The 27,003-nt window shown below is 46.7% G+C and overlaps 2 protein-coding genes and 1 long non-coding RNA gene across 31 annotated transcripts in view; 2 read left to right on the plus strand and 1 right to left on the minus strand.

The window, feature by feature from the left end:
- Positions 1–1,744, plus strand: part of MACF1 (microtubule actin crosslinking factor 1) — a 291,764-nt gene extending 290,020 nt beyond the window's left edge. For all 22 annotated transcript variants that reach the window (XR_014514346.1, XR_014514347.1, XM_083453050.1 and 19 more), the window contains one exon: positions 1–1,744. Coding sequence is in view for 20 of the 22 variants with exons in the window: in XM_083453050.1 (XP_083309176.1) it covers positions 1–257 (257 nt within the window). In the remaining 2 variants the exon portion in view is untranslated.
- The window catches only part of LOC310683326, a 27,727-nt gene continuing 1,494 nt past the window's right edge, over positions 771–27,003 (minus strand). Inside the window, exons 1-3 of one of the 8 annotated variants that reach the window (XR_014514355.1) lie at positions 8,406–8,420; positions 4,309–4,375; positions 771–1,949 (exon numbers count right to left, since the gene is read on the minus strand). This is a non-coding gene — a long non-coding RNA (uncharacterized lncRNA). Of the gene's footprint in view, positions 1,950–4,308; positions 4,918–5,479; positions 5,936–7,378; positions 7,887–7,912; positions 8,228–8,405; positions 8,421–27,003 lie in introns of those variants that run through there. The other 7 variants (XR_014514356.1, XR_014514357.1, XR_014514358.1 and 4 more) reach the window with 7 other exon arrangements.
- LOC310683305 (bone morphogenetic protein 8B-like) overlaps positions 8,530–27,003 on the plus strand; it is a 28,318-nt gene continuing 9,844 nt past the window's right edge. The window contains exons 1-2 of the mRNA XM_083453138.1: positions 8,530–9,040; positions 26,622–26,814. Coding sequence (XP_083309264.1) covers positions 8,584–9,040; positions 26,622–26,814 — 650 coding nt within the window. The 5' untranslated portion in view covers positions 8,530–8,583. The remainder of the gene's footprint in view (positions 9,041–26,621; positions 26,815–27,003) is intronic.

Consider the following 27,003-nt stretch of genomic DNA (forward strand, 5'->3'; position numbering starts at 1 on the left):
ATCCTAAGAAAACGAGCAGTCGCCCTCAGAGCCGGGCAGGGAGCCGGGCCGGGAGCCGCGCCAGCAGCCGGCGGGGCAGCGACGCATCTGACTTTGACCTCCTAGAGACACAGTCAGCCTGCTCAGACACTTCCGAAAGCAGCGCAACGGGGGGGCAGGGCAGCTCCCGACGGGGCATGGCAAAGCCCTCCAAAATCCCCACCATTTCTAAGAAAGCGACCACAGCCACCCCCAAGACGCCAGGCCCCAAGAGATAATAAGACCCCATGCACACATCTACACATACACACACACAAACAAAAAAAACCTGTGTCCATTTTTTAACCCTGCTTCATACATTGGATGTATATTTATTCTACATGGGAGAAATTATATTGTTAAAAGTGTAAAAGATTAATTGTGTTATGAAGCTGCCTTATTTTGTTCTGTTAATTTTCTTTTTTTGTAAGTTACTATTTTCATGTGAATATTTATGTAGATAAAACTTGCCTTCTGGTGACCTCCTTAGCGCTGGGAGGGCCCAGGGAAAAAAAACGAAATGTGGGAGAGAATAGAAGCAAGCAAAAGGTCAAGATGTGAAAATGTAAAAACAAAAAGTTAAAAAAAATATATAAATAGGATTTCTGTGCAGTGCAGGAAGTGATCCTGCTTTATCTTTTAGGATTATTTCCTAAATGCATCTTTATAAAAACTTAACTTGCTGTCTCAGCAAGGTAAATTATATTTAAAAGCAACACCTGAATATCCAGCAGTGTTCAAGGAATTCTTTCTCTCTCTCTCTCTCTCTTTTTTCTTTTTTTCTTTTTTGTAAATCATGGATACCTCAAAAAGAGAGAAATGTGAGGTGAATGGGATCTGGGGCTTCTGTTTCCAGTTTTTAAAAGAAATCATTGTGGTTTTACCTGAAGATAAAGTGGAGTAAGTTTGAACTAATAAATTAAAAAAAAATTGCACACACGCTACATACAAGTAAAGAAGTTCACTAAAATGCTGTATTTAGCGAAATGAAAGTACTGTCAGCCGCTGAGCTTTTAAAGAACAACTAATACTATGTTTTCAATATTTTACACTTGAAGCTCTCCAGTAGCATCATACCTGTGTGGACGATGCCTGGGGTTGGGGCACACACAGCAAAACCTTTGAGCAGTGGAGCCAAAGCGGGGAGTTCCCACAAAACTTGGTTCTTCTCTCACATTGCTGTTAAAACAAAAAAAAACTGACTTCACTTTTTAGTTCACGAACTGCTATTTAACTGCATTGTTTCCTATTTATTGTCTCAACTGGTTAATGCCACTTCTGACCATACTGACGTCCAAGAGGCCCCTCCACACTCCAGGGGAGAAGAAGACGACAGAGCTGCCTTCAACACGCACAGGAGCTTGTTCTTGGGAATTTTAAAGCGCATCACCAGCAGCCCCACTTGTGCGCCGCCCCCTCCGCCCCCCAGCTCGCTTTTATATGATCATTTTTTCCATTGTGGAGGGGAGAAGAAGGGGAGGGATGTTTTAAAAAGTAAAGCCAACTTTGGGACAGTAAAGAAGGGGGAGGGGCAGGGAGTTGGGGGCTACTTGGTCTTCCTGTATTTATTAACTTTTGCTCTTTCCCCTGCTCTGACTGACCATATTGCTGTGTGATTCTCTCAGTTGGTTTAATTGAGCCAGAACCTGAAGCTCTACCAATGAATTGTTTAAAAAAAGAAGACACTTTTTGTATTAAAATTGCTTGCAGTAATAATAAAAAGAAACTTGCCTCTTTTTTTATGCCATGGAAGAAGCCACTGGAATAGCATTAAGAGTACAGGTGTGTCTTCCCAGCCAGTCACTTCTCCTCTGGCACAGAATGGAGCTGCCTGCTTTCTCTGTGATTATTTGTTCGAATGCAGTGGTTCCAAAACTCTTTTTGAGCCTCCGCTACTTGGTTCCGTAAGATCATCCCCAGTGCCCCCTGCCCTATAAAAAACATTCAGAATGACCCACTATGGAAGACAACAAAATTCAAATTCAAAACAGTGACAATTAATTGCACATTTATTCAAAATTCAATTAAAACTATTTAGCGTAATTCAACAAAATTGATGAACTTCCAGTGGTACCAGCTTTCCAAACCCTTGCCCCTTACCAATCCTCTAGGTAATCCCACTGCCTCCCAGGGGGCAGTACCCCACCCCATTTGGGAACCACTTCCAAACCATAGAAACCAACAGATGTGTACCAGACAGCCACAAATTATGGGCAAGTTAACCAGTCCACTGTCTTCTAAAGGGCCTCTGCAGTAAGAGAGACCAACTCACCATGCTCCTGGCTGTTGCGCTTCTAAAGGGATGATGTTCTATCTGCTCTGCCCTTTCAAAGCACAGGAGGGCAACTCACAGCAGCGTTTGGTTTTGCTTTGTTTTGTTGTGCAGTTGGGAAAATGGGGGAACTGGACATGTTAGGTAAATGTGTGTATGAAGCACTTAAATGACAGGCAGCATCAAGGACATGTGTACAAATGATAAAAGGTTAGAATGTGCTCATTTCCATACTTAGACTGCCCAAACTATATTGGGAGCCTGTGCAAAGCCCACAAGCAGGACAGGAACACAAGAGAACTCTCTTCGTGGTTTCCAGCAACTGGTATTCTGAAATATTACTGCCTCCTACTGTAGAGGCAGAGCATTGTTGCAGTTGATAGGCTTATCCATTAACTTGTCCAGTCCTCTTTTAAATCCATCCAAGTTGATTGCCATCACTGCCCCCTGTAGGAGTGAGTTCCATAGTTTAACTATGTTACGTGAAGAAAGTTTTCTTTTGTCTGTCCCGAACCTTCCAACATTCAGCTTCATTGGATGTCCAAAAGTTCCGGTGTCATGAGAAGGGAGAAAAATATTCCACTTTCTCTATTATACTGCAGCCAATACAAAACACCTTGTCTGTGGTCCCACTAAGCCAATGGTGGCATGTTGTAATGGATGTAAAGAAATGGATGTAAAGATGGAAGTTTGCTGTTTCCACAGATAATTGGGCCCTGCTTTTTTCTTTTTGAGCAAAGCACTTGCATTTATGAACTTGAAATTGGCAACATGGGGTTTGGCAGTAATTATGTAGGCAATGATTATAGCAATATTCTTGTAATCTGGCAACCCTGCAAGTAAGTTGACACTGCCCTCCAGAGCTGTGGAGTGCACACACTCAGTAACCCAATACTTCATCAATTAAAACATTTCTTTTTTTCTGGCTTTCTCAGAGCAATGCTACCATCACAATTTCCCTGCCCTATAGAGACAGAAAGAGAACTTCAACAGGGGAGGGGAAGCAATTAGTGAGCCAATCCCTGAGCAGCATTGGAACCTTTAGCTGGCTTCTGAATGGGCAAGACCAGCTCACAACGTCTGTGTCCTGGCAACCATGTAAACACACAGGCCTCGAATCCAGAGCCACAATTGCCCCTTTTTAAATCAATACAAATGGGGTTGTTCTTCCAGGGCCCAACAGGGAACAAGCAAACAAAGTTGTCAGTTGTTCTCCAGGCTCTGCTCCTGTGCCTTTTCAAGCAGCCTAACATCCAGAAGTTGTGCTTTGTGGAGGCTGCGACATGTAAATTTCATATGTGTGAAGAAGAGATTTGGCAGGACTCTGGCATGACAAGATGCAGTTGCTAAATTCCCTCTTATCCAAGACCACAGCCTTTTACTTACAGGAGGAGCCCCGATCAAGGGGCAGAGCACATGCCTAGACTACACAAGGTTCCCCAGTTCTATCCCTGGTATCCCCATATCTAAAAGGCTCTCAGGTGCCGGAGCTGAATTTTGTTGGGGGTCTTGGAGAGCTAGAGTGTCCTGAGCTGAATAGACTAATAGTCTGGCTCCATATAAGGCACATAGATGCTCACAGGCAAGCTCAGCTTCTGAAGTTTTAAAATGCTCCTAATCCTAGATGCACCCTTTCTCCAACAACTTCTCTTTCCACTGACTTCAGCTAATAGGTCACATGCTGAATCCTTAGTGTCATGCTCCAGGGAGATGCAGGGCTCAACTGGATTCAGGGTGCCAAAGGATCAAGTGACAGGTGCACCATCATAGAGGACACCCCCCCCAAAAAACCCCCAAGGTCATGTGGATTCCACTCTTCCCCACTTTCAGTATGGAAACCCTTGAATACTAATCCAAGTTATGCCATCTGTTTCCTACTCTTCTCTCTCCCCTTCATCATCACCTCTTTGGGGGCAGAGACGCTTCTTTTCCCAGCTTAAGAAACACTGCTAAATTCTGCATATGTGTATTGATGGGGCTGCTTTTAATCATAATAGATAGGAAGCCAGATGTCATACCTTGCAAGAGGAGCCACTGGAATCACCTCTTCTCTGACACGCAGCAGATGAGTGTCTCTTGGACATTCTGCAAAGGAGAGCAGAAATGCATCTGAGTCTGAGAGAGGGATGGACTGGGTGGGTGCTCAGCTACACTCCATGCCAGTTGGGGCCAGGGTGCAGTCAGGTCTGGGGGACTCTGAAAATTTTGACCCAGTAGGTCTGTTTCCACCTCCAAACTGTGGCTGGAGGTGTCAACACTTACTCTGAATCATCTCTTCTCGAGGGCCCTAGCACAAGTCAACTGGCAGGAGAGACTCACCTCTGCCTGCAGCCAAGTCCAGAGAGGTACCACAAGGACCTGATGCCTGCTTCACAGTGAGTCAGGCTCAGAACCCCATTGCCATGGCAACCATGGGTGCCAACTGCCCTTGGCCCAAACTGCCACTTTCAGAATGAAAGAACTGGGATGGGGTTTTTGGGGGGGGGTTGTTGGGAGGGGAGTTGCTGCTGTTGGTTTCTTGTATATTTTAGATTTTGCTGTGATTTATGTGGAAATTGTTCAGTTTGGTTTTTTTAAAATATTTTATTTATTGTTCAGGACTACTTTTGTTATGCTGAAGTTGCATATTTTTTCACATTTTTTTCACTGGTTCTTTGGCATATTACTTTGGAGAAAAACCAACTGAGTTCTCTGGGGCTTAACTCATTGTGTAGTTCTTTACTGCTCAACTTTTCCTCCCTTCCATCCATGCCCCCCCCCCATGATATGGAACACCTATTAAACCTTTTAAATAAAGCTGTAGAGGCACAAAATAGTTCACATTTAGCTAAATATCAAATACCGATCATGTGAGTTTTATAACAAAAATACACCACTATCAGATCAAGAAATACAGACTAAACTAAGAAACTTACAAACCCCTTGGCTGCTACTCCACCAAATCCACACTTTTTTGGCTAGCCCAATTACCAGTATAGCAGCTACCATTGTAATAGTCCCAGAAGGACAAGGACCAGATATAACATCTATAAAATTCTACTCTGTGCATCAGTGGGTTTACTTGACCCTATCAACATGAATTCAATTTTGGCTATAACCTTGAGCTAGCTCAATGGAATGGACAAAAAACCTATTTATTTTGGTGAGTGATAGAGAATTAACTGTAAAAACTCGTAGGTTTTACCTAACCTCTAGGAAGCTGGCAATGATCCATCCTGGTGCCTCACCACATTGCTGGAGGGGCTGCCCAACGCCCAGTACAACTCTCCACATGAGGTGGGGATTTACAAAAACCCAGCCTTTCTGGAATGTGATATTCCAAGAAATTAATAAAATAACAACAATTGGAAATCAAACCAGAATTAGCTTCATCAAATATATTTCAAGACAACAATCTGGATCTACATAATAAAGGATTAATAAGCCATTTAGTACAAGTGACAAGACCCAACATAACCAGACACTGGAAAGACCTTTCCGACATAACAATAGACAATTGGTATAAAACAGTTTGGGAACCATCCCTCCTTCAGATATAACAAATAAACAACAGTTGACATGTGGACAAATAAAGATGGCTTTATCCCGGTGTGGTTTAATTTCATAACATATCCTAGTATTCCAGAAAATGAACAATCAGCATTTGGCTTAATCTGGTTGAAATAAATGTAATAAATTATAAAATAATTATATTTTAGAATTAATTATAATTAAATGGTGGTTCCTGCTTGGCAGGGGGTTGGACTCGATGGCCCTTGTGGTCTCTTCCAACTCTATGATTCTATGATTCTATAATTAAATTATAAAATAATTTAAACATAAATTATTATCTTCACTTTTAACCCCCACTTTCATCACTATACCAAATCTTTATTGTTTCATTAGTAACACAAGAGGAAAAATGACTATTATACTGAATCTAAGCACAACCACAAGGGCTCCTGATTAGACATTTAGCCATGTGATGTTGAATGTTCTATCCTGTTTCCTTTTTGCTTTCATTTAAACCAATTCACGAACCAATAACGTATACATTGACCACTAATATTACTGCAAACGTATTTTTGTGATATACAATTGACAAGAGAAGAAGAAGAAATTGTTAATATTTAATAATAGGATTGCAGGATATGGTTCTTTTTCCAAATATTTTCCCTGTCTTTGTCTTTTCTTAGAGGGAGTATTTAACATTGCATCCCTCAAGCAATGAGGTTGCCAGGGCGGGGGCAGTGAATCCACTTCATAAAAGTGTACATTGTGTACATTGTGTCACAGACACTCTGCTGTCCACTATAATGGCAGCTCCAAATGAACAGCAAAGGAGGCAACCATTCTTTATGATGGCAGCTTTTACAATTTCCTCAGAATTCAAACAGCACCTCATAACAGGGATTTCTGGGGGAAACAAAATGGCAGATTTTCCAGTTCCCTTCTCCATCAAAGAATATTGTTTCATCCTCCAAAACATTGCCAAAACAAAACAGTTGATATCAATGGAAGTGAAACAAACAAGAAATAGTTCAGCCAACCCTAACTTAAAAATGAAATTTCTCTCATAGATATGTGTTTAAATGTGTGTTTTGATACATATAAGCTGTCACCAACCATGTCTTGACATTCAGAGAAGTGCAAACTCCCATGTATAACTAAGTTCTGTCCCCCCACACCCACATTTTGTCCAAGATCAGGTAATTTCTTGCAGGAATTTGCCAAGGTCAATTTCAGCAGGTTCCCCAAGCCTGATTAAATCTTGGGAACAGGGACTGGCCCACTCATATAATAGTGGAATCTTGAGTGATGAAATTTATGGATAGTAGTTTCAGAATAGTCTAAAACCATTATTTTCCCCTACATTGTGTCCCCCTATCCTGTTTTAGCAGAGTATGTTGACCATCATGGACTTAGATAGTTGCAGACGGGTGGGTGGGTGCCATATCTATATAGAATTGTTATCTTGCTGTTCTGCCGGGGGTTGTGGAGAGTTTCCAGAATGGCTTGCAAATGTTATTTTGCATCATGAAAGGAAAGAGCACAGGAGAAGAGGATTGTTATAAACTCAGTGTAGAGAACCAATCTGAGGAGTCCTACCAGCGCTGAGAGTTCCCGTGGAGAGTCCTCTATCTGTCGGGAAGAAGCAGAATTGCAACCAAGCAATTCAGAGCAAGACGGCTAATAAGCCAGTTAAAACAGTTTCTGTGGGTGTGCTCACATTACCCCCTTGGAGGGCAATGAAGTTGTCTCACCCCTCTTTCCACGCTACCTGTTCATATCAGCACAGCTTACTCCCTTTGTGGCGGGGCGCGCCTTTGCTCTCTGCACAGGTGTTCACACCTTGGCCAGAGATTAATTAGGAGTGGCTTAAGGACTCCAGTCGGCGTGAAGCTGCCTGGTTTGAGAAGCAACGGCTTCGAGCAGCAGTCTCTTATAACAAAGTACGGGATACACGTGCATTTTGGAGAACTAACTCCGACCACGGGTGAAAACCCCAGCACCGGAAACGCAGTCAAAGCACAGTCAACGGGAGCGTGAGTGAGCACAACCTTAAACTCCCATCGCCCCCGACAGCTAGAAATGCTGGCTGGGGGGGCTAATGGGAAATGGACTCCAAGAGACCCACGATACCTTTCACTTGCGCAGGCGGTTCTTGGTTCTTCTTGCACTCGGGACCCCTGACCGTAAGGTAGCAGCACCTGCTCGCCCAGAGAGCTCTGGTGCCCGATATGCCGCCCTTCGGTCTCTCTTGTCCTCTGTGGGTGCCCCCAAGAAAGAGGACGGACACGCAACCACCCTCCTTCAGGCTGCCACCGAGCTGCACTTTTGTGCCGCCATCATGGCTCTGCCTCTTCGTGGCAAAAGAATTGCGGTCTCTGCCCCGAGGCGATGCCCGTCTGCATCCCAGCAGCAGCAGCTGCTGCTGAGGAGGCGGGCGGTGCCGGCTCAGGCGGATCTGTGTGAAAGAAGGCGGGGAGGTGGCCCTCGCAGCCGCGCGGCCTCCTCCCGGGGCCTCCCGGGGCGCGTCGGCGGCTCGGGAGCCTCCCTTCCCTGGGAACCGATCCAAGGGAGCTTCGCTCCTGGCCGCGGGGGAGGCACTCTGCACGCGCTCAGGGCCCCTCACCGTCGCTCGGCGGAGGGCAGGGCCGGAGCAAGCGAGCGGCCGCCCAGCCCGTCCGACGAGCAGCAGCACGTGCTTCCCGCCTCAAGCCGCTTAAAGGGCCGCCCCGACGGCCGCGGCGCGCCGGATCCGCCTGCGCCCTGGCCGGGCTGCTGCTGCCACCGCCGAGCTGGGCGCCAGGATGCGGCTCCCGCCGGCCCCGATCCCCTTGCTCTTCCCCATGCTGTTGCTGCTGCTGCTGGCGGGAGAGCCCTGGGCCCGCCGGGCGTCGAGCCGCGCCGCCGCCTCCTGCCCGCAGCAGCAGCAGCCGCCCCAGCAGCGCCGGCTCAGCGGGCGAGAGCGGCGCGAGATGCAGCGCGAGATCCTGGCCCTGCTGGGCCTGCCGGGCAGACCCCGGCCCCGGACGCGACCCGCCCCGACGGGCACCAAAGCCGCCGCCCGGCAGCAGCAGCAACGGCAGCCGCCCTCGGCCGCGCCGCTCTTCATGCTCGACCTGTACCGCGCGATGGCAAGCCAGGACGAAGACGACGACGACGAGGAGGAGGAGGGCAGCCCCTGGACGCCGAGCTGGGCTAGGAGTCCCCCGCGGAGCCGGGCCGCCGACGGCGCCGACACCGTCATGAGCTTCGTCAACCTGGGTGAGTGAGCAAGCGAGCGGGGAGGCCCTGCCTGCGCAGCTCCGACGGCGCTACTTTCGAGGAACCTGCCATGGGAGAGCGGCCGCCCTCCGACGCCAGGGGCTGAGAGCCGAGCGGTGGGCGAGGCCGGGGTGGGTAGAGGGTGGTCTGCAGCCGGGGACCGCCGTGCGGACCAGTAATAATAACAAAACCCCTAAATTCGGCTACTGGCGTGGAGAAATAAGGTTTTGTGTGTGTCAGGACGACTGGCTCTTCTTGGGTGCTTCTGAATTCCTGGGCAGAGGTAGCCCATTTTCTGAATTACAATACTGAGGTGGAGGTGGAGGTAGGGTACTGAACTATTATTTTGTTCCTGGATCCAGCTGAGTTACCTTCGTGTTCTAGTCAAAAAAGCAAGTAGATCTTAGAAGCTGCAAGTCTACCCATCCTTGGCCTTGTCTAGGGTCTGCAAAGGGCCAGGTGGAAAGGGCCAGGCTGTGCAAGCCGCAAACTGAGAATGAAGTAAATCTGCACCTTTTGGAAATGTGCATAAGATTGCAATCTTGGTGGCAAGGTGGAGCCCCACAAAATGTCATGACACTTCATTCCCAGACCGACTTTGGGGAGGAAGCTGTCTGTTGAAAGGGATGGATCCATGGGGTGGGAAAGCCCTTCAGCCCAAGCAAGGCAGTCCACCCAGCAGTCTCTCCACCAAACCTGCGTCGGGCGGGAGGGAGGGAGACTGACTGTGGCATCAAATCTCACCCTGAGGAGAGCAAGCAAGACAGGGCAGCAAGGTGTTTTCAGGGGGTCCTAGGGGAAACTTAAGTCATTGACTGAGCACTGGGGTGAGGGAAAGCTCCAAAGAAAGGAAGCAAACCTCCCCACCCTTCACATGATTCAGGTCCCACCTTCCAAATGTGGGGTCAGCAGGAGTCACCTACTTCCAACAAATCTTGCAGAAAAAATTGGGGGAGGGGGGAAACGCACCAGTCACACTCCATTGGCAAGAAGAGCAGGGCAGAAATGTGATCATTAACAACAACAACACCGTTGCTGTCCCAAGTTGGAATAATACAGTAAATGAAAGAAACGGGCAGAGTTGGCCAACTTGAACAAAATATTGGGGGAGACAGGTAAGCCCCCCAACATAATCACATGATGTGGTATATTCACACCCTTTGAATGGCAATACCCGTCAACTTTGAAGGGGGTGTCTTGGCCCCCTCAAATATTTTATTGGGGGGAGGTGAAGACCCCATAGCCCCTGGGAGTTGGCTCCTATGAGCATCAGAATTTCAAGCACGGGGGGGGGGGCAGAGACAGAGAGACTGCATGCATTTTTATGCAAGCTGAAGTCTTCAGGAACTTCCCTACCACTTGATGGCATATCATTGTTTTGGCTTTATTTTGGGGAGGCATATCAGTCTGGGTGGCAGAATTCCAATGTGTCTGTACTTTGAGGATTATAGGACTAGTCTAGATTCACAATCCATTTTAGGGTATAATGTTATTTGGCTGTTTGCAGCCCTGGGGGGCAGGGGGCAAACAGACGGTCCTAGAAGGACCACTGTGCAATCTATCCAGGAGCCATAGGGGTCCTGTGGCCACCCTGTGCTACATCTTAGTACAGTGCGTTCAAATGATTCTCTCCCTCCAACTCCCTGTGTATAGACTAGCCTGGTGCCTTTTGCTGTTGTTTTTTGCATTCTGTTTTTTTATGGGGATGTTGAAGCATGCAGCCACATCAGGACCTGCATCCTGATAAGCTTGATGACTTAACTGTGCTGATGGCGCCCTGCCCTGCCCTCATGCACATGTGGCCCCTCTGTAACTTGCAGGTGGTGGTTTTTAGCAGTGAGTGACTGGTGGAGCCTGGGTGGGGTCTTCTCATGGTGAAATGTAGCACAACAGCCTTTTATCACATCTAGGAAGAGCAATGTGGCCAAGCCAGAATGTGTTGGATGGAGAGCAGGGGACTCAAGGGCTTCTTTGCCACCTACTGCCAAGCATCCCTCTTGATGGGGGTCACTGCTCCATCAACACTAGAGGGCAAGAGGGAGGAAAGTGGGGTGGATCAATAATTGAGAGCCAAGGTGGGGCTTCCCCTCTGGCTGGATCAGGCTCGCAGCCTTGTGACACTTGGAGCAAAGATCCCAAGGAGTCCCATTCCAGGTGGCAAGCAAAGAGGCACTGGAATCCTGTTGAGCCAGTTCTTGTGCCTCTGAACTGCTGACTTACTGAAACTTGGTTGTGTGAGCAGTATATGAAGCGGCTGTTCCTTAACCTGCATCCCTCATGTGATACTTCAATTTCGAGCTGGCCCTCTCCTGAGGGTACGTGGTAGGTAACAATTCAAGAACCGGTATGAAATAGATGCAATCAGATTGAAATGTCTAAGTTGGCCTGAAGGAAGAGCCTTGAATGGCTTCTTTCCCTCCCAACCCTGTCCCATTACTAGTTTATGTGAGACACAATCCTCCCCACATTCATTGTCCAGCAGCATAGTGAATCCTGGGGGAAATCTGTGGGGTGCATCCAGATGGGCCTTTATTCTGGGATGGGGATCCCTGCTCATTAAAGCTTTTTGCAGCATCCACACGAGGTAGTTGTTATTAAAATGTCAGCTTGCTTTACCACCCTATTTAAACCATTCAGCATTACATGTGAATGCTGCCCATAGTATTGCTTAAAGTGGCACAATCCTGGTCTAGCTTTGCCTATTCTGCCCCTGCTCTTGCCAAGCAGTGAGAAAAATAGGGTAATGATTAAAAGGCCCGCCTTGGGTGGCAGAACACAGGCTCTGATCCAGCTCTAGTCTTGCATTTGCACATATTAGCATTCCAAATACGGGAAGTGGGGGTTACATATTAGCATTCCAGATACTGGAAGTGGGGGTTACATATTAGCATTCCAGATACGGGAAGTGGGGGATACTTCTCTTCCTTCTCACTGCACCCCACAGCGGGATTCCCGCCCTGTAGCTGGTGCCAAATCCCCCAAGCAATACTAGGAAGCTAATTAAAGCACATATCCTAATTAGCTTTGAAGTGTGTGGGAAGAATCCACATAAGAGGCAGGTGACATTTGTAACTGTGGGAAAGGTTGATGGGGAAACATTGATGTGCCTTTCTGTGGGTTCTGGCAAAAAAAAAAAAAAGGAGGGGAAGGAAGACAATATGCCCTTTTAAATGTTTTTGGACTACAACACCCATCATTTCTGGCCAGTTGCCAAGATGGCTAGGGCTGATGGGAGTTGTAGTCCAGCAAAGATGGAGGGCACTAAGTTGCCTGCCCCTGTTTTAATGAGAGGGAGGTGGTGCAAGCTCCCAGAAGTGAGAGGTCTATTTTGGAGGGACTCTTGCGCTCATAAAGACTATTGTATGGAGGAGTTAGCCCAAATGCACAAAGGAGCTTGCTTTGTGCGCAAAATGCACAAGAGGCACCAGCTTAGGCCTCCACAAGAAAATCTGCATAAATGGCTTAGAAGAGGAGTCCCGCTCCCATCTGCCCCACCAAGCTCAGTTTTTCCTCAGCCAGCCTCCACCTGCCTACCTTCACACTTGCAGCCTCTCCAGGTTTGTGGCACTGCCTGCCATGTCTCAGTGTTGCTCTTGCACAACTAAGGAAGGGAGAAAGAAGGGGACAAAAGCAGAGTCAGTTGGTTCTGCCTGCTGTTGGCTCTGGCACCACCTACTGTTGACCTCCCTGTCTTCCACTTTACCAGTTGCAGTGGGCACTAGCTGCCACTGCTAGCGAGCATGACCGTGCTGCCAACCCCTGACTTGGAAGCTTGCTGTGCATTTCCCCATGGAAAGCAGGGCAGCTTTGTGCCTACCTGCCTTTATAGTCCACCTATTGTATACTGGTGCACTTGGAGTGTTCAGAGCCTCAGCCACTACCTGGATGTATCCAGGTGCAGACTCCAACCTAGCTGTGAACTTTGTCTTCAAAAGGAGCACAGCCCCATCCAGAACAGGTTGTACTCCCAATCGCCAGTTTGTCACCTCTGGCTTCCCCAGATTAAGTCTCACTTTGTTAGCCCACCACTTCAAGATCTCCACAGCTTCCTGTAAAAAGTACCTTTGGGAGACCCTGGATGACTGGAATTTGTCGTGTAAGATGAATTGCATTTTAAAAAAACACAACCCAAACCCCTCAAACTCTACTATTCATCATTTAGCAAAAAGGAAGCCACATCTACCCTTTTGCCAAGTTTGTGAGGTGATGCAGGTTTGTAGCAGTTTCTGAGACAATATAGGTTCAAGTCTTCTTACCACCTGGTGTTGCTTTGGCTATCAACACAGTGGCTTGTTCGTCTGGGCAGAGTGCACAGAGGGCTGTAGCTCACTCCAGCAATACCAGCAGCATTGCACTTTCATCGTGCAAAAGGTCCCAGGTTCAGTCCCCAATGGCATCCAGGTAGGGTTGGGAATGTCCCCTTTCTGAAACTCTCGAGAGCTGCTGCCAGTCAGTGTAGGCAATATGCCTGACTTGATATAAGGCAGCTTCCAGTGTTTGGGAAGGGAATAAAACCACCCTCTTACCCGAGAGCATTAATGAGATTGGTTCCCTGCTCATATATCACTTGCTGGTTTTTAGGGTTTGGAGTGCTTCGGGAACAAGTTGGTTGCTTCCCAACAGGCTCCTGCCAAAAGGTTTTATCACACCGCAATTTCACACTCTACGTGCTCTGGAAACGTGGGTTAATTTTCTTGATAACCATAATTAGTGGGTTTTATCTCTTCATGGCTTACAAACCAGCTATGCTCACCATTGAATGCTGCGGGGGGGGGGGGGGGGAGCAAATTCTGATCACGGACTAGCAAAATATGTTGGCATAAAGTTAAGTAACTGGGAAATAGAACCAACTTCAGCCTCATTTTGTTTGGCGTAATTTGTTCCTGGTTTTTAAACATTCCAGAATTCTTGGAAGGGAAGGGGCCATAGAGAAAAGGATTGGAGAAGGAAGGAGAAAGACACAGATACATTTTGGAGTTCTTTCATAGACACAAAACTTGCCCTTTCTTTTGTTTGGTGAAAGGCATTGTACATCTTGTGGTGCTGACGGCGTTTCAGAACAAAAATGTTAATAATTCTATACTACACCTCATTTCCATTGTTACACAACACCACTTAAATAGGCTCAGGTTTTTTTGTTGAGCAGATTCAAAGGGGGGAAAAAACGCCGACATCAGACATTACCCGTTCTAATGAATTTCTCTATCTTTCATACTGTCTTTTATGTATGGTACATATAAAAGAAGCCAGCCTGTCCACGCCTGTTCAGTGCAGGGCGAGTTCCTCTTTGGTAGCCTCCCAACAAGGAAACATATGGGAGGCCTCTTGCACCAGAGAAATTCTGAGGACGTTTTAAATTTAGGATTCTCGCTAGCCGCCCTGATTTCCAGCGGAAAGGGCAGCTGCATCGCGCTCCCTGCCTCAACCGCAAGAGCTTTGGACCAAATGCCAAGAGGAAACTGAGGTTGTCTTCTGGGAGTCGCTCGCTGTCCATGGCGACTATTTTTGGGCAACGCAGAAAGCTTGGGGGAGCCACCCAGTTTAATGGCTTGCTTATGTCCTAGGAATGATGGAGCTGGGCCTGCTGCATGAGCCTTGCCTGGGCTCTTGGCAGTCTTGCCAATAAAGTCTTTGGGCACAATCTTGGGAATTTCACCTGCACAAGCACCCCCTCCATCCAGAAAAGAGTGGGAGTTTGCATCTGTTTCCTCGTGGCTGAATTTTGCAATTGGATAATCAGCGGTTGCTTCTGCTGCCATTGTGGGTGGAGCTGCAGCTGCCAATAATCTTCCTTCTGTCAAAGCAGTGCTGTTGCCTCCATAGCTCAGCAGAGTTGTAATTTGAAAACAGCAGCAGACTCTTAAAAGGCCAGTGAGACTGCCTAAAAACTGTGGCTATTTCCCCAACTTCCAGGAATTTAATATCAATCTATCTAAATGGATATTAATGTTTAGTGCTCTTTCTCTAGAAAAAGAGGTGCCGAAACTCGCCATGAACGCCACTCTTGTTCTCTTATAAAGGCAATGGTACCCACCTGAGAGGTCCCGGAACTGAGTTCCAGTAAGTTCTGGCTTGAAAACAGCCCTGTTAATGTTCTATATTATATATTCAATATAATATCCAAAATATATCTGTTTCCCAGAGAGCAGCACAGGAAAGGAGCAGTGGCACGCAGTCCTGGCATCAGCACCTGGGCTAGTTTGGGCATTCCTGGACAGGTGCTGCTCACTGTAGTGTGTGTGTGGGTATGTGTGTATGGGCAGTTAGGCATGTACGCAGTTACAGGTGCGTGGCTTTTTTGGGTTTGAGGTTTTTTTGTTCTTTAAAATACAGTATCCTTTCCTACAACAAAATGATGCTTATTCCCAAGTAAATGTCTAGCACCAAGCCACTCTACTTTTTTGAAGCAAGCTCTACTTTATTCCTCTAGCCATTGTGGTGCTATGATTTAAATGACTATACAATGCAAATCTGCCAATACTCAAGAGCTTTTCTTTAAAAAAAATCGGGGCCGATGAATTTTTCTTCTTCTTGTTTTTCTTTTTGCTTTGATGTACCAGGAAGGTAGAAGCAATTGTTCTGTGGTGTGTGTGTGAACAGTGTGATTTTCAACTGAAGTAACATGCAGGGTCAGTTAAAGCCATTAAGTCCAAGTTCACCTCTTTGTACCACTGGCTGAACCCTTCCTCCTTGCAGGGTCCAAAGTCCTGCCAAGCTATTCTACAGCTTCCCCCCACCAGTGGAAGACTTTGGGCTCTCAGATTTCAGCAGCACCCTGTGCAATGCTAAAATTCGGGTGGGGGGTTCACGCTTCGTTCTACATCTTGTTTGGGCATCATCAGCACCCAATGTGTTCAAACCAGTTGTGCTATCCTAAAACTGCCTCTGCCCCCCTGCTTGTTGTAGGAATACAGGAAGTTGCCTTAGACCGTGTCAGACCAATGGTCCATTGAGCACAGTATTCTCTACACTGTCTGGCAATGACTCTCACGGCTTTCAGGAATGAGGTTTCCCCAGCCCTACCTGGAGACAGGACTTCTCAGAGGTCCAGAGGGACCCAGGCCACTTCTGAGGCACCAGCCATAATAAAAATGAAAAACTACAACACACAAATAAAGTACGTAGAAAAAAGAATGAGACATAATCTGAATGTTTTTAACAGATGCTTTCCTAGCCTTTTTCTGTGCACATGCACTAACTATTGAGGGGTGAATCTAGCTTTCATGCAGTAGTGCTGCTGATATTAAGCCCATTCAAACACTTTTGCCCCATAGCTGAATGGGGATAGTTGTTTACCTGCTTCAACATGTTGAAACATTTTGGCCTGATGTACAAAGAAACAACTTGTGAAAGTTATCGAATGCTAAAAGCTTAACAAGCTGCTGGATTGGAGCCCCGCTTTGAGATGCAGGCCCAGGTTAAACCTCTCTCCAACTCTAGTTGAACCTGGGGACTTTTGCTCTGCCCCTGAGCTGCAGTGATTCTTATCCAGCTCATCTCCCTGCTCAGTAGTTGGAACCCTTGAACAATTAAGCCTTTGAGGGAGGTCTTGACTTTGGCATGCAGTTTTAAGGTTCACATTCCACAGAGGGCTGGCATTTTGTTCACTCAGCAAGGACAGGGAGGAAGCTCCCAAGTATGACAGCGATGGCCTCCCTAGTTCTTTATCCTGGCATTTGGAGGCAGACTGCCTCACACCATGGAGACCCAGTGCAGCTTTCGTAGTTTATGAATTTGTGGTGCACTTGGGTCATTTTGGACTCTGGTTTATTGCAGCCTCCCCCTTTAGATGGTCCTGCATATTACTTCATAGTGTGGCAAGCCAGTGCTTCTGCTTTTGAGGCCACAAGTATCCACCACCACGTCGTGGTTGTGAATTCTGCATTATTTTCCCCTTTAAGAGGCCAACTGAGGGTCCCTCTGTTGTTTCCACCCCACCCCCTGCCACTGCCAAGACTCCCTTGTGACAGGTTGCTCCTCCCCCCCCCCCCCCCGCATTTTCTAACTGTTGCAATGGCAAGGCGTGGTTCCAGACCATACCATATTTGAAATACAGTGGTACCTCAGGTTACATACGCTACAGGTTACAGACTCTGCTAACCCAGAAATAGTGCTTCAGGATAAGAACAGAAATCGTTCTCTGGTGGCGCGGCGGAAGCAGGAGGCCCCATTAGCTAAAGTGGTGCTTCAGGTTAAGAACAGTTTCAGGTTAAGAACAGACCTCTGGAATGAATTAAGTACTTAACCCGAGGTACCACTGTAAAGGGTGAACAGCCCAGAACAAACTAGTGCAGCTTTTGGATTAAACCCACCTGCTGCCTCATCCTTTAAAGTTAAGAGGGCTCTACCTCAGAGGCTCCCAGGCAGGCAGCTGCCAGTTGGGGAGGGAAGCCAGGCCCGATGCCTGCAGCAGGTGCTGTTTCTGCTCCTGGTTCTTGCAAAGCCTGAGGCTGGCTTCAGTGACTTCTCTCATACCCACTTTAGAAGGGAGGCAGCTGAAGGGTCTCCTGGGAGAGCATAGTGGTTGTTTGACAAGCTGGCAGGCAACGTGGTTGCCTCTCAGAGACAGTGTAATTGCTGGCTGGTGGTCTTCAGCTGTGCTTCAGCTGGATTTGGTCTGGCCTCTTGTTTTTGCGCATAAGGCAGCAGAACAAACCTCAGTGCAGATAGCAGAGGATTATGGTTCCACTGATTAAGTGGGAAAAGATTCTCCCTACCCACAAGAGAGAAAACTCTGCCCATATTCTCCACATAATGGCATACAGGAAGCTTTTTTTTCAAATGCCAATACTGGCAACTCCTAAATTCCTTGGGATCCAGGCCTCAAAGGAAGCCGAGAAGATTTTTAAATTTCTGGAGACCAGCATGAGGAACGAGGGAGGATGGGCAGTGAGGGGCAGCCACTGTGGTGTCCTCCAGTCCTTGTTGGACTCTCAACACCCATCAGCCTTGGCCAGCTTGGCCAGTGGTCAGAGATGAGGGAAGCTGGGTTGCCAAGAACATCTGGAGGGCACCACGTTGGCATTTCCTAAGCTAAGGAGGCGCGTTCAGCTGTCTGGGTTTTTTCCTGTACCACGTATGGAATTTTTGATGCTTGTTTTTTTGTTTGTTTAGATTAATAAGGGTGAGCTGGAAAGCATGTGGGAAATGTGTGGTAAGAGGTTGGAAGCCAAAGGAATGGTATTCAGTGGTCTAGTGCTGGGGGCGTCCCAGCGCTGCTGTGGATGTCTAGCAGAGAAGAAACCATGCAGAAAATAAACTGAGCTGTGGAATGATAGAAAACTTGCTTAACCTGTGTCATGAATATCCCTAGGGCCACTGGCCAAAGGCATTTTGCTGTTTATGGGCGAGGGACAAGATGGTGCCTCCTCACCTGCCACCACTGGCAATGGGATCCTTAACCCCAGGGGTAGTGGTGTGGGACACCGCATCCTCCACTGTCTTCAACTGAGGAGGCGCAGAGCAAGCCCATCCACTTTCCGCACTTCAGCATTTGTCGCCTGAGGCGACTGCTCCATTCTGCCTTATGGTAGGGTTGACCCTGAATATTGGAAAGCTAGAAAGGCCCTTTACAGGAAGAGAAGTTCAGGTCAAGAAGCCTCTTCTTTTCTATCTCTGCTCTTGGGAAGATGGGCAGCTCATCATGGGGGGCCAGATACATCTTTGTGTATGGACCTTAAGGTACCTGTTAAGTCGCAGGGGGAGAGTGAAAGAGATGGTTTCTGCCCATGAAAGTCTGGTTGTGTAAGCAGCTTATATAAGGCTGGGGGGCTGAAGTGTTCCACACTCTCCCTTCCAGACAAAGTCTTGCATTCGGCTTATTTTTTTGGCATGGATTCTGATAGATAGAGTTCTTTCTGCATCTCATTCGAATATATTTTAAGACTTCAGATTCTTTATGTGGTTCGGTGTGCCAGAATTTCCTTTTAATTTAGTGTCTGAAAAAGGCACATGGACCACTCTGAGGCAGCAGGGACTAGTATAATTACAGTGGAGGTGTAATTTATAGAATAAAATGACACTGACACACACACACACACACACACACACACACACGGCTGAAGCTAAAAATACCTTGAAACTGGCAGGGGTGTAAAAGACGTCCTGTGTGCAGACCTGCAGAGATTTTTTTTATGGGGCATGCTGGAAGATGTAGAAAATAAATATACTGGAATTATCTGCAGAAATGGAAATGGTGCTGGAAGGGATGGAGTTTTGTTTGTGTTTTAATGAGAAACTACCTAGTTTGCACTTCTCAAACCTATATATGAACTGAAATACAATTAGCTTTCAAAATTAATACTTGGTCAGGAGCTGAAGCTGTTGTGGAGAAGCTTTTAGTGCAAATCTACCCTTAGCCATGAAGCCCTGGTTTTGGGCCAGGTTCCTCACAGGGCTGTTGTGAGGACAAAAAAAAAAAAGGCTGCTGCCCTTGGAGATACAGTGGAGCACAAATATCAGATGATATTAAAAGCACACTTAAATATAGCTGCTGAGAGGGGGAGTTTCCACGGAGAAATCAGTGCCTATCTGCTCCTCAGCCTGCATTCCCCAGTTGCACTGCAGACAATGGTGGGGCACAGAGCAAAGCGACCCTGGGATCTCTTAAGAGGTGGGCCATCATTGGGGAGGAGCAGGTAGTCCTTTAGATACCCTGAAATCAATCTATATGGGGCAGCCTTCCCCAGCCTGGTGCCCTCAAGGTATTGTGGACTACAACTTAAGGTTACCAGATGTCCCCGTTTCCCAGGGATAGTCTCCAGATTTACAAATCTGTCCCCTGACAAAATCCATCTATTGGAAGTTGAAAAGTGTCCCCAGATTCATTGAAAAAAATCTGGTAACCTTACTACAACTCCCATCAGCCTCAGCATTCTACAGTTGTGCTGGTTGGGGCTGGTGGGTGCTGCCTGGAACATCTGTAGGGTACCAGGTATAGGACTTTAAAGGTGACAGCCAGCTGTTAGAGTGGGCTTGGAACCACACTGAGAGCCGATTTAGATGACATACTCTGAGTAGCAAGCTCCTGTCAGAATCCCGAGAGCTCCATTCTGCATCAGGCATTTAAAAAAACCACCCACGTTATTAGGCCAACCAAAATATCACAGAAAGAGCAGGCAATCTTTTGAATTGTTCAGAGCTCAACATCCGGCCAGATAGTAAACAAAGCAAGTGGGGGAGAACATCTAGCTGATAGTAACAAAAGAATTTGCTTTCTTTAGCATTCAGCCTAATGAAGAGCTCTGAGGAACTTGAAACTAGGTGTAGTCCTAGTATAGATCTGAGTTTTTTGTCTGGACCAACACGGCTAACGTTTTTTCCTTTTCTTCTGTGCCAGCTGCAGCTTCTGAACATTCTTCAAAGGCAGCCCCACCTTGGGTGCAGTGTGGTAGTCCAGCACATGAGAGCCCAGCTGTGCCCAGGCTCAAACTGAACTATGATGAAAGCCTGTGGATGCTCCCACTCCCCACCCCCAAGCTCACAACAGGACAGTAAAATGTGTGTGCGCTTGAGCAACACGGGAGGGGAGAGTGCTACTGCGCTCAAATCCTGCTTGCAGGTTTCCCCACAGGGTTGACGATAGCGAGAACAGAATGCCAGTCTAGATCTTGGCTTGATCCAGCTGCAGGCTCTTCTTATGTTCTCATTGAAACACCCTCAGCACTCCCAAAATGTTTTGGCTGCTTCCTTTGCCTGTGGTGAGTTCTGCCTCCTCCTCCTCCTCTCCTTCAGTGACAGCAGAGTTGCCCATCCCTCTTTGCCAGGCCCAGACCTCTGGCCAGGAAGAGCTCCGTGTCCGCATCCGCCCAGGGTCGGGCACCCTGCCAGAGTCGCCTTTATTTTCTTTAAAAACAAAATGAGGAGTTTGTGGTGAACCCAGTAGCTGGAAGGAATGACTTTTAAAAGACAGAGATGCATAATTAAAATCTCAGCATTCTGTTTGGGAGAAGGGCCCTCCGTCGCTCACTCCCCTTATGTAAACATCCAGCCTGACATGATGATCAGAGTTAACAAAAGAGAGTGGAAAATATGAAGCAAACACAAAAGCAATTAACATGCCAAATAACATCAAGCTGTGTTTTCTGTAGCCTCAAACTATTTTGATTTCATTATTAAAGGACACAGTCCTAGGACTTTCCATCTAGCGTGCTTTTATTAGCAAATGATTTAGAGAAAGATAGCAATGGCTAGAAGCTAGGAATTGGTGCTGTGTCTGTAGAGTACACAGCATCAGGGTTTTGGTGCTGCCAGAGCATGGACCTGCCTCTCCTGTGCCTCAGTAGGGCCTCTCTGCCATGCTGGAATGGGTTCAGAGTTACCTTATCAGAAAACTATGTCATATCCATTTTACTGCATTTTAAAAGCCATCTATCCACCTCAAAACATGTGCAAACAGCATTGGAAGTGGGTTTGCATGTAACTGCTCCAATATCATCATGAGCATAAATCATCAGTGTCCAATGCAAAGGATGCCTACAGGGGTCTCAAAATTTCCATTTGTAAAGGCAGGGCTAGGTGGGATGTCCTTGGTCACCAGATGGATTAACCTTCAGCTGCAGGTGTCAGTGTAGGCTCTGTTCTCCCATTGTTCTCCCTCTCAATGTTCCTTGGTTGTCTTTCAAAGCATCCAGTGTCTTAGGTTGGTGACTTTTGATGGCTGCTTCCAGATGGGTGTTTATTGTGGGATGGGTCTTTTTGCAGCACCCTCATGGCATGGAAGGCATCAAAATGTCAACCCATAATCCAGATATCCCCTTTCCATGGAAAAGTCAAAGAGTTTTTAAAAACCTGTAGCCAAGGTTCTGTTTGGGACATAACAATGGCCCATTTGCAAATTAAGGCTGCATGGAGACGTCCAGAGTGTTTCGGAGCAGCAGCAAGTGATTATCAGGATCCCTCAGTGTAGATGAATAATTGTCATCATGAAGCATCCCTGAAAGGCAGTCCTGAGAGAGAGAGTGTGCACACGTGTGTGTGTGTGTGTGCGCGCGCGCGCGCACACACACACACACACACACACACACACACGTTATTCTTCTCTTTCACCTTCCAACCATGAAAAGCTTATGGGGTATGGCCCTCCCCCAGGCTTGGTTTCCTTGAGGAAAGCAGCCACCGGAGGCTTAGGCTTAGTGTATACTTGGAAACTCAGTACATAACTGGTGTTTTGTAATATTTGTGGTTATTTACAAAGGCACAGATGGGATATAGATGGAGACACAGCTTAAACTCTCCAACAACAGACAGCCAAAGTCCACTAGGACCCATGTACCTACGGGACTGCTTCTCCTGGTATGCCCCATGGAGGACCTTAAGGTCCACAAATGACAACATTTTGGAGGTCCCAGGTTGCAAGGTGGTTAGATTGGTCTCAGCTAGGACAAGGGCCTTTTCAGTACTGGCCCCGACTTGGTGGAGCGCTCTGTCACAAGAGACTAGGGCCCTGCGGGACTTGACATCTTTCCACAGGGTCTGCAAGACAGCTGTTCCGCCTGGCCTTTGGTTTGGATTCAGTCTGACCCTTATGTTTCCCTCCCCTTATGGTTTTGATTTATGGGCTACTTTTAAAATGAGGCTGCATTTTAGATTGCATTTTAACCTGTATTTTAAATTGGGTGTTCCCCCCACCCCATTAGGTTTTTTTACTGTAATTTTACTGATGCTAGCCGCCCTGAGCCCAGCTCTGGGCGGGGTATAAATAAATTTTATTATTAGTATTCTTAGTATTATTATTATTACTAGTTCCACATCAGATAAATCAATGAAATAAAGTAGGAGGAGAATAGTGCTTGGATGTACATTAAAAGATAAAAATATTTGCCTAACCAGTTTTCGTGGGTCAAAGTGCATTGGGATGTGAAGATGTATGCTCTTAACCCTTTGCTTTTAAAAACAAGCACATGATTGCTTTAAGTAATAAATCCCAGAGAAGTTATTCTCTAAGTTCTTCCCCTCACAACCCTCCATCCTGCCCTGGCAGCTGGTTAGGAAGAAGCATTTCTAGGAAAAGGGGTTCCCCTCCCCTTTCATTGCAGAGTGCCTCAAAGCTAAATAACGTCTCTATTAAACTCCCATAATCCTGTAAACAGATGGGAAAGAACATGTGGGTTTGGTTTAGGTTTGTTTTCAGTGTTTGCAAAGTACTAATGAACTTCATTTACAATCCCCAAGGTGAGAAATGTTCTCTGGGTGCCTGGCCTGCAGGCACCATTAGTGGCGTAACAGCATTTTTTGGAATGTGCAGGAGGCAGGTCTCAGCCTGAAAATAAAGGGCAGATTAAAGTAAAGAGTGCATCTGAGCACATGAAGGTTTCCTTTCCTTTTAATAATCATCATGAGCTACACCCCCCCCCATGGGGTAAAGGTATCTAACCTTCTATTCTGGCTTGACCCCCAGAACTTCTGTTTTTAGAAATTGCCCATGAGTGCAAAAACAATGTTTTTACATGCTCCTGTGCTTTATAATATGGTCACATTCTTAGATGCAGGGGTGGTAGTCTGGGAGCACACAAAGCTTTTGAGACTGTTGTCTCCTCACCCCCTGAACAAATATAAAATTGAACCCATCCAACTATCACTGCGTTTGCTTGCTTTAATGCCACCCTTCAATTAAAAAGTCCCAGGGCAATTTATAGTAGGTTACAAAAAGGCAGCAAAATGACATTAAAACGATGTTCCCAAGAGGAAAGGGCAGCACGGAAAACAATCAGAGCAGAGATGTTAAATGATCAGAGATTAAAAGCCAGGAGAACTAAAAATGTAGTTGCCAAGTGCCTAAAAATACGGCCCGCCCAATATGTTTTGCTGTCTGAGGCAGACAAGATGCCTCCTCCACTTCACCCCTTAGACTAGCAGCTGAATCTTATTTCAAGACTAGCTGTAAGGCAGAGACCTCTATCTCATATGGCTAGCTTAGGGGTTGCCAGGTAAGCAGTGTGGCCCTTGCACAGGCGAGCCCTGTCCTCCAACATCTCCTTGCTCCCTGTTCATCACATTGCTTGGCCTGACAAATGCTGCAGGGGCAACACCCACATGTGTCGTGGGAACAAAGCAGCGATGCATTCACGTAAATGGGGCCAGCTGGAGAGTATGGCCTGTGCTGGCTGCCTCTCTGGGAAGGGGCCCTTCCCAGCACTGCCATGTATGACATGGGAGCGGAAGATGATCAGGCCAGCCCAGCCAGGTCCACATCCCTACCAGGAGAACAACTCAAGAGGAATAGCTGGGAATGCTTGGGCATGGAGAAAGTGGGTGGAGAGAAGTTCTCCCTCTCCCAAAATGCTAGAGTTTGTGGCCATCCAATGAATCTGAATGTTGGAATATAAAAGAAAGGACTTCTTCATGCAGCACATGGCGAAACTGTGGAACTTGCTCCCACAGGAGGCAGTGATGGCCACCAACTTGGATGGCTTTAAAAGAGGATTGGACAAATTCACAGAGGAGAGGGCTATCAATAGCTATGCTCCGCATCAGCAGTCAAAGGTAGCAATGCTTCTGAATGCCAGTTCCTGGAAACCACAGGAGGGGAGAGGGCTCTTGCATTCAGGTTGTGCTTTGGGGCTTCCTGTTGGGTCATCTGGTTGGTGCAAAGGACACCTTTTGGATGCCAGCAGAAGGCGGCAAGCGCTTTGCTCAGGTGCCAGACCTGCTTCCCGGTTTGAGAGGTTTCTGTCAGTGTAGCTGAGATGGCTAGAAAAATGGCAAAACAAGAAAAGGATAAAGTGTGTGTGTGTGTGGCTGGCTTAAACAGACAGCTCCTAAACTTAAAGATGTTTGTCAGACTTGGAAATAAAAACAAACACAAGCAGTCCAACCCCCATCAAGTTCTCTCTGCCTCGGTTCCCTTAATTGGGAAGGGAAGTATTCCTTTGGAAACCGCAGCCCACCCTAACCTCTCCTGGCACGTCACAGACAGTCGAGCCCTCTTCACACACCAAAAAGGGGGGAGGAAAGCAGCTGTTTTCTCCCAGCTAACCGCCAGGCCTCTGCACTGCTACTTAACAACCACTAAATTCCAGGATGCTAGAGTGCCTCCCCCAACCTGCTGCTCTCCAGATGTTTATCTGGGGAGCATCAGGTTGGCGAAGGACGCCCTATGGAATGCTAGGGAGTGCAATTCTCTCCTAATTCTCCTGACCGCTGAACTGCTTTGAGCTGAAATCAAGAAAGGTACTGGGGGGATCTTACTAGTGTGGCCTGAGAGACGGCTTTCAGAGGTTTTCTTTGAAAATAAAGAGGCTCGATGGCATTTGTTCTTGTACATACCTTGTTCCCCTTGCCAGGTTTTGAGAGCCAGTTTCATGGGCATAGCTAAGAGGAGGGGCAGGGGGCACCTGCCCCCCTAAATCAATAAAAATACATAGCTAACTGAGGTTCTGCCCCCCCAAAAGGCCTGCCCCCCTTACAAAAATCCTGGCTTCGCCCAGGGCCAGTTTTATTCTATTACTCCTATAGCTTGTGTTATAGATTAAGAGCTTGCAACCAAAGGAGATTCTGCCATTATTTTATTATTTTAACGCCGCATCTCTCCAACTGTATCTATCTGTCTTTTACCATATGAGGACTGTGCTTCTAAGCCATGGAAGAACTGTGAGATATATTGATTAGTCAGGAGGGGAAATTCCCTGTGAAAAATGTGACCCATAACTTCATGATGCTTTACCTCCCTCCTTAGGAGGAGGACATGTGTTTTATGTTACATAGATTGACTCAGATCCATTGCCTTTGCCACCCCTCAACCCTCAGTCAACAAAGATTTCAGAAGGCATTTTCTCCTGGCAGATTGGGTGTGTGCTAAACTTGAATGTATTTTAAACTCAGTAAATAGAGCCAGTGCTATGTAGTGGTTAGAGTGTTGGGCTAGGACCTGGGAGATGGAAGTGGAAAGCCCTACTCACCTGTGAAGCTCACTGGGTGACCTTGGGCCAGTCACAGTCTCTCACCCTCACAGGGCTGTTGTGAGGATAGTGGGGAGGGGAACAACCAACTTTAGCTCCTTTGGGGGAAGGTGATATAGAAATGTAGTAAATAAATAAGATTTGAGTAATGTGGAGTGAAGGCTAAAGTGCCTAAAAGAACAGCATCAAACTGTGTAGTGAAAATTAATAAAATAAATCACCTCCATTTTTTTAGTTAACTGATATTTTATTTGGCTATTTTATTAAGATTTTACTGGTGTTTAGCATTCTGGTCTTTTAAATGATCATTGCATTGGTTTGTCTTTAAAAGAATACAACACTGTGATAACTATGGTGGCTTGCTTGGTGCCATCATATATCTTTAGGCATCATGCAAAAACCTTCCTTTATAACCAAGCCTTTATCCTTTAGCTATCTGTGGCCTTTTAGAAGTGGGTGGGATATTTTTAATGTATTTATTTCTGCTCTTCGTTTTAATATATCTATGTGGGGGGTTTTGTCTGTACTCAGTTGTAAGTCACTTTGGGTTGCACCGGGCAAGTTAAAGCGACTTAATTCAGTAAACAACAACAATAGAGAATGTGGCTTAAAGATGTCCCAATAATCCATGTGTTGGGGGGGGCGTGTGCGCGTGTGTGTAATCATGTCCCAATTCTTTCCAGTTGAACTAGATTGGGACATCTTCCACCAGAAGCCTTATTGGAAGGAATTCAGGTTTGACTTGACACAGATCCCAACAGGGGAGTCTGTAACAGCGGCTGAATTCCGAATTTACAAGATGCAAAGCTTCAGTTGGCATGTCAACAAAACCCTTCACGTCAGCATATATGAGATTGTCCAAGAACATTCTAACAGGTACAGTAAGAGCAGACCAACTTTTGACCCAGAACACACAACTGTCAAACCATGGGGACTAATAACACTGTTCGACATTACAGTCCCATTGGAGCAGGAGTCGGGAACTGCTTGTAGCCCAAGGGCTGAATTAAAACCCAGCCAAAACATTTGCTGAGTACCAGGTAGGGTAAGGTATTTGTGGGTAAG

Source organism: Podarcis tiliguerta, assembly GCF_965153285.1.
Source record: "Podarcis tiliguerta genome assembly, chromosome: 8".
NCBI classification, from domain to species: Eukaryota; Metazoa; Chordata; class Lepidosauria; order Squamata; family Lacertidae; genus Podarcis; species Podarcis tiliguerta.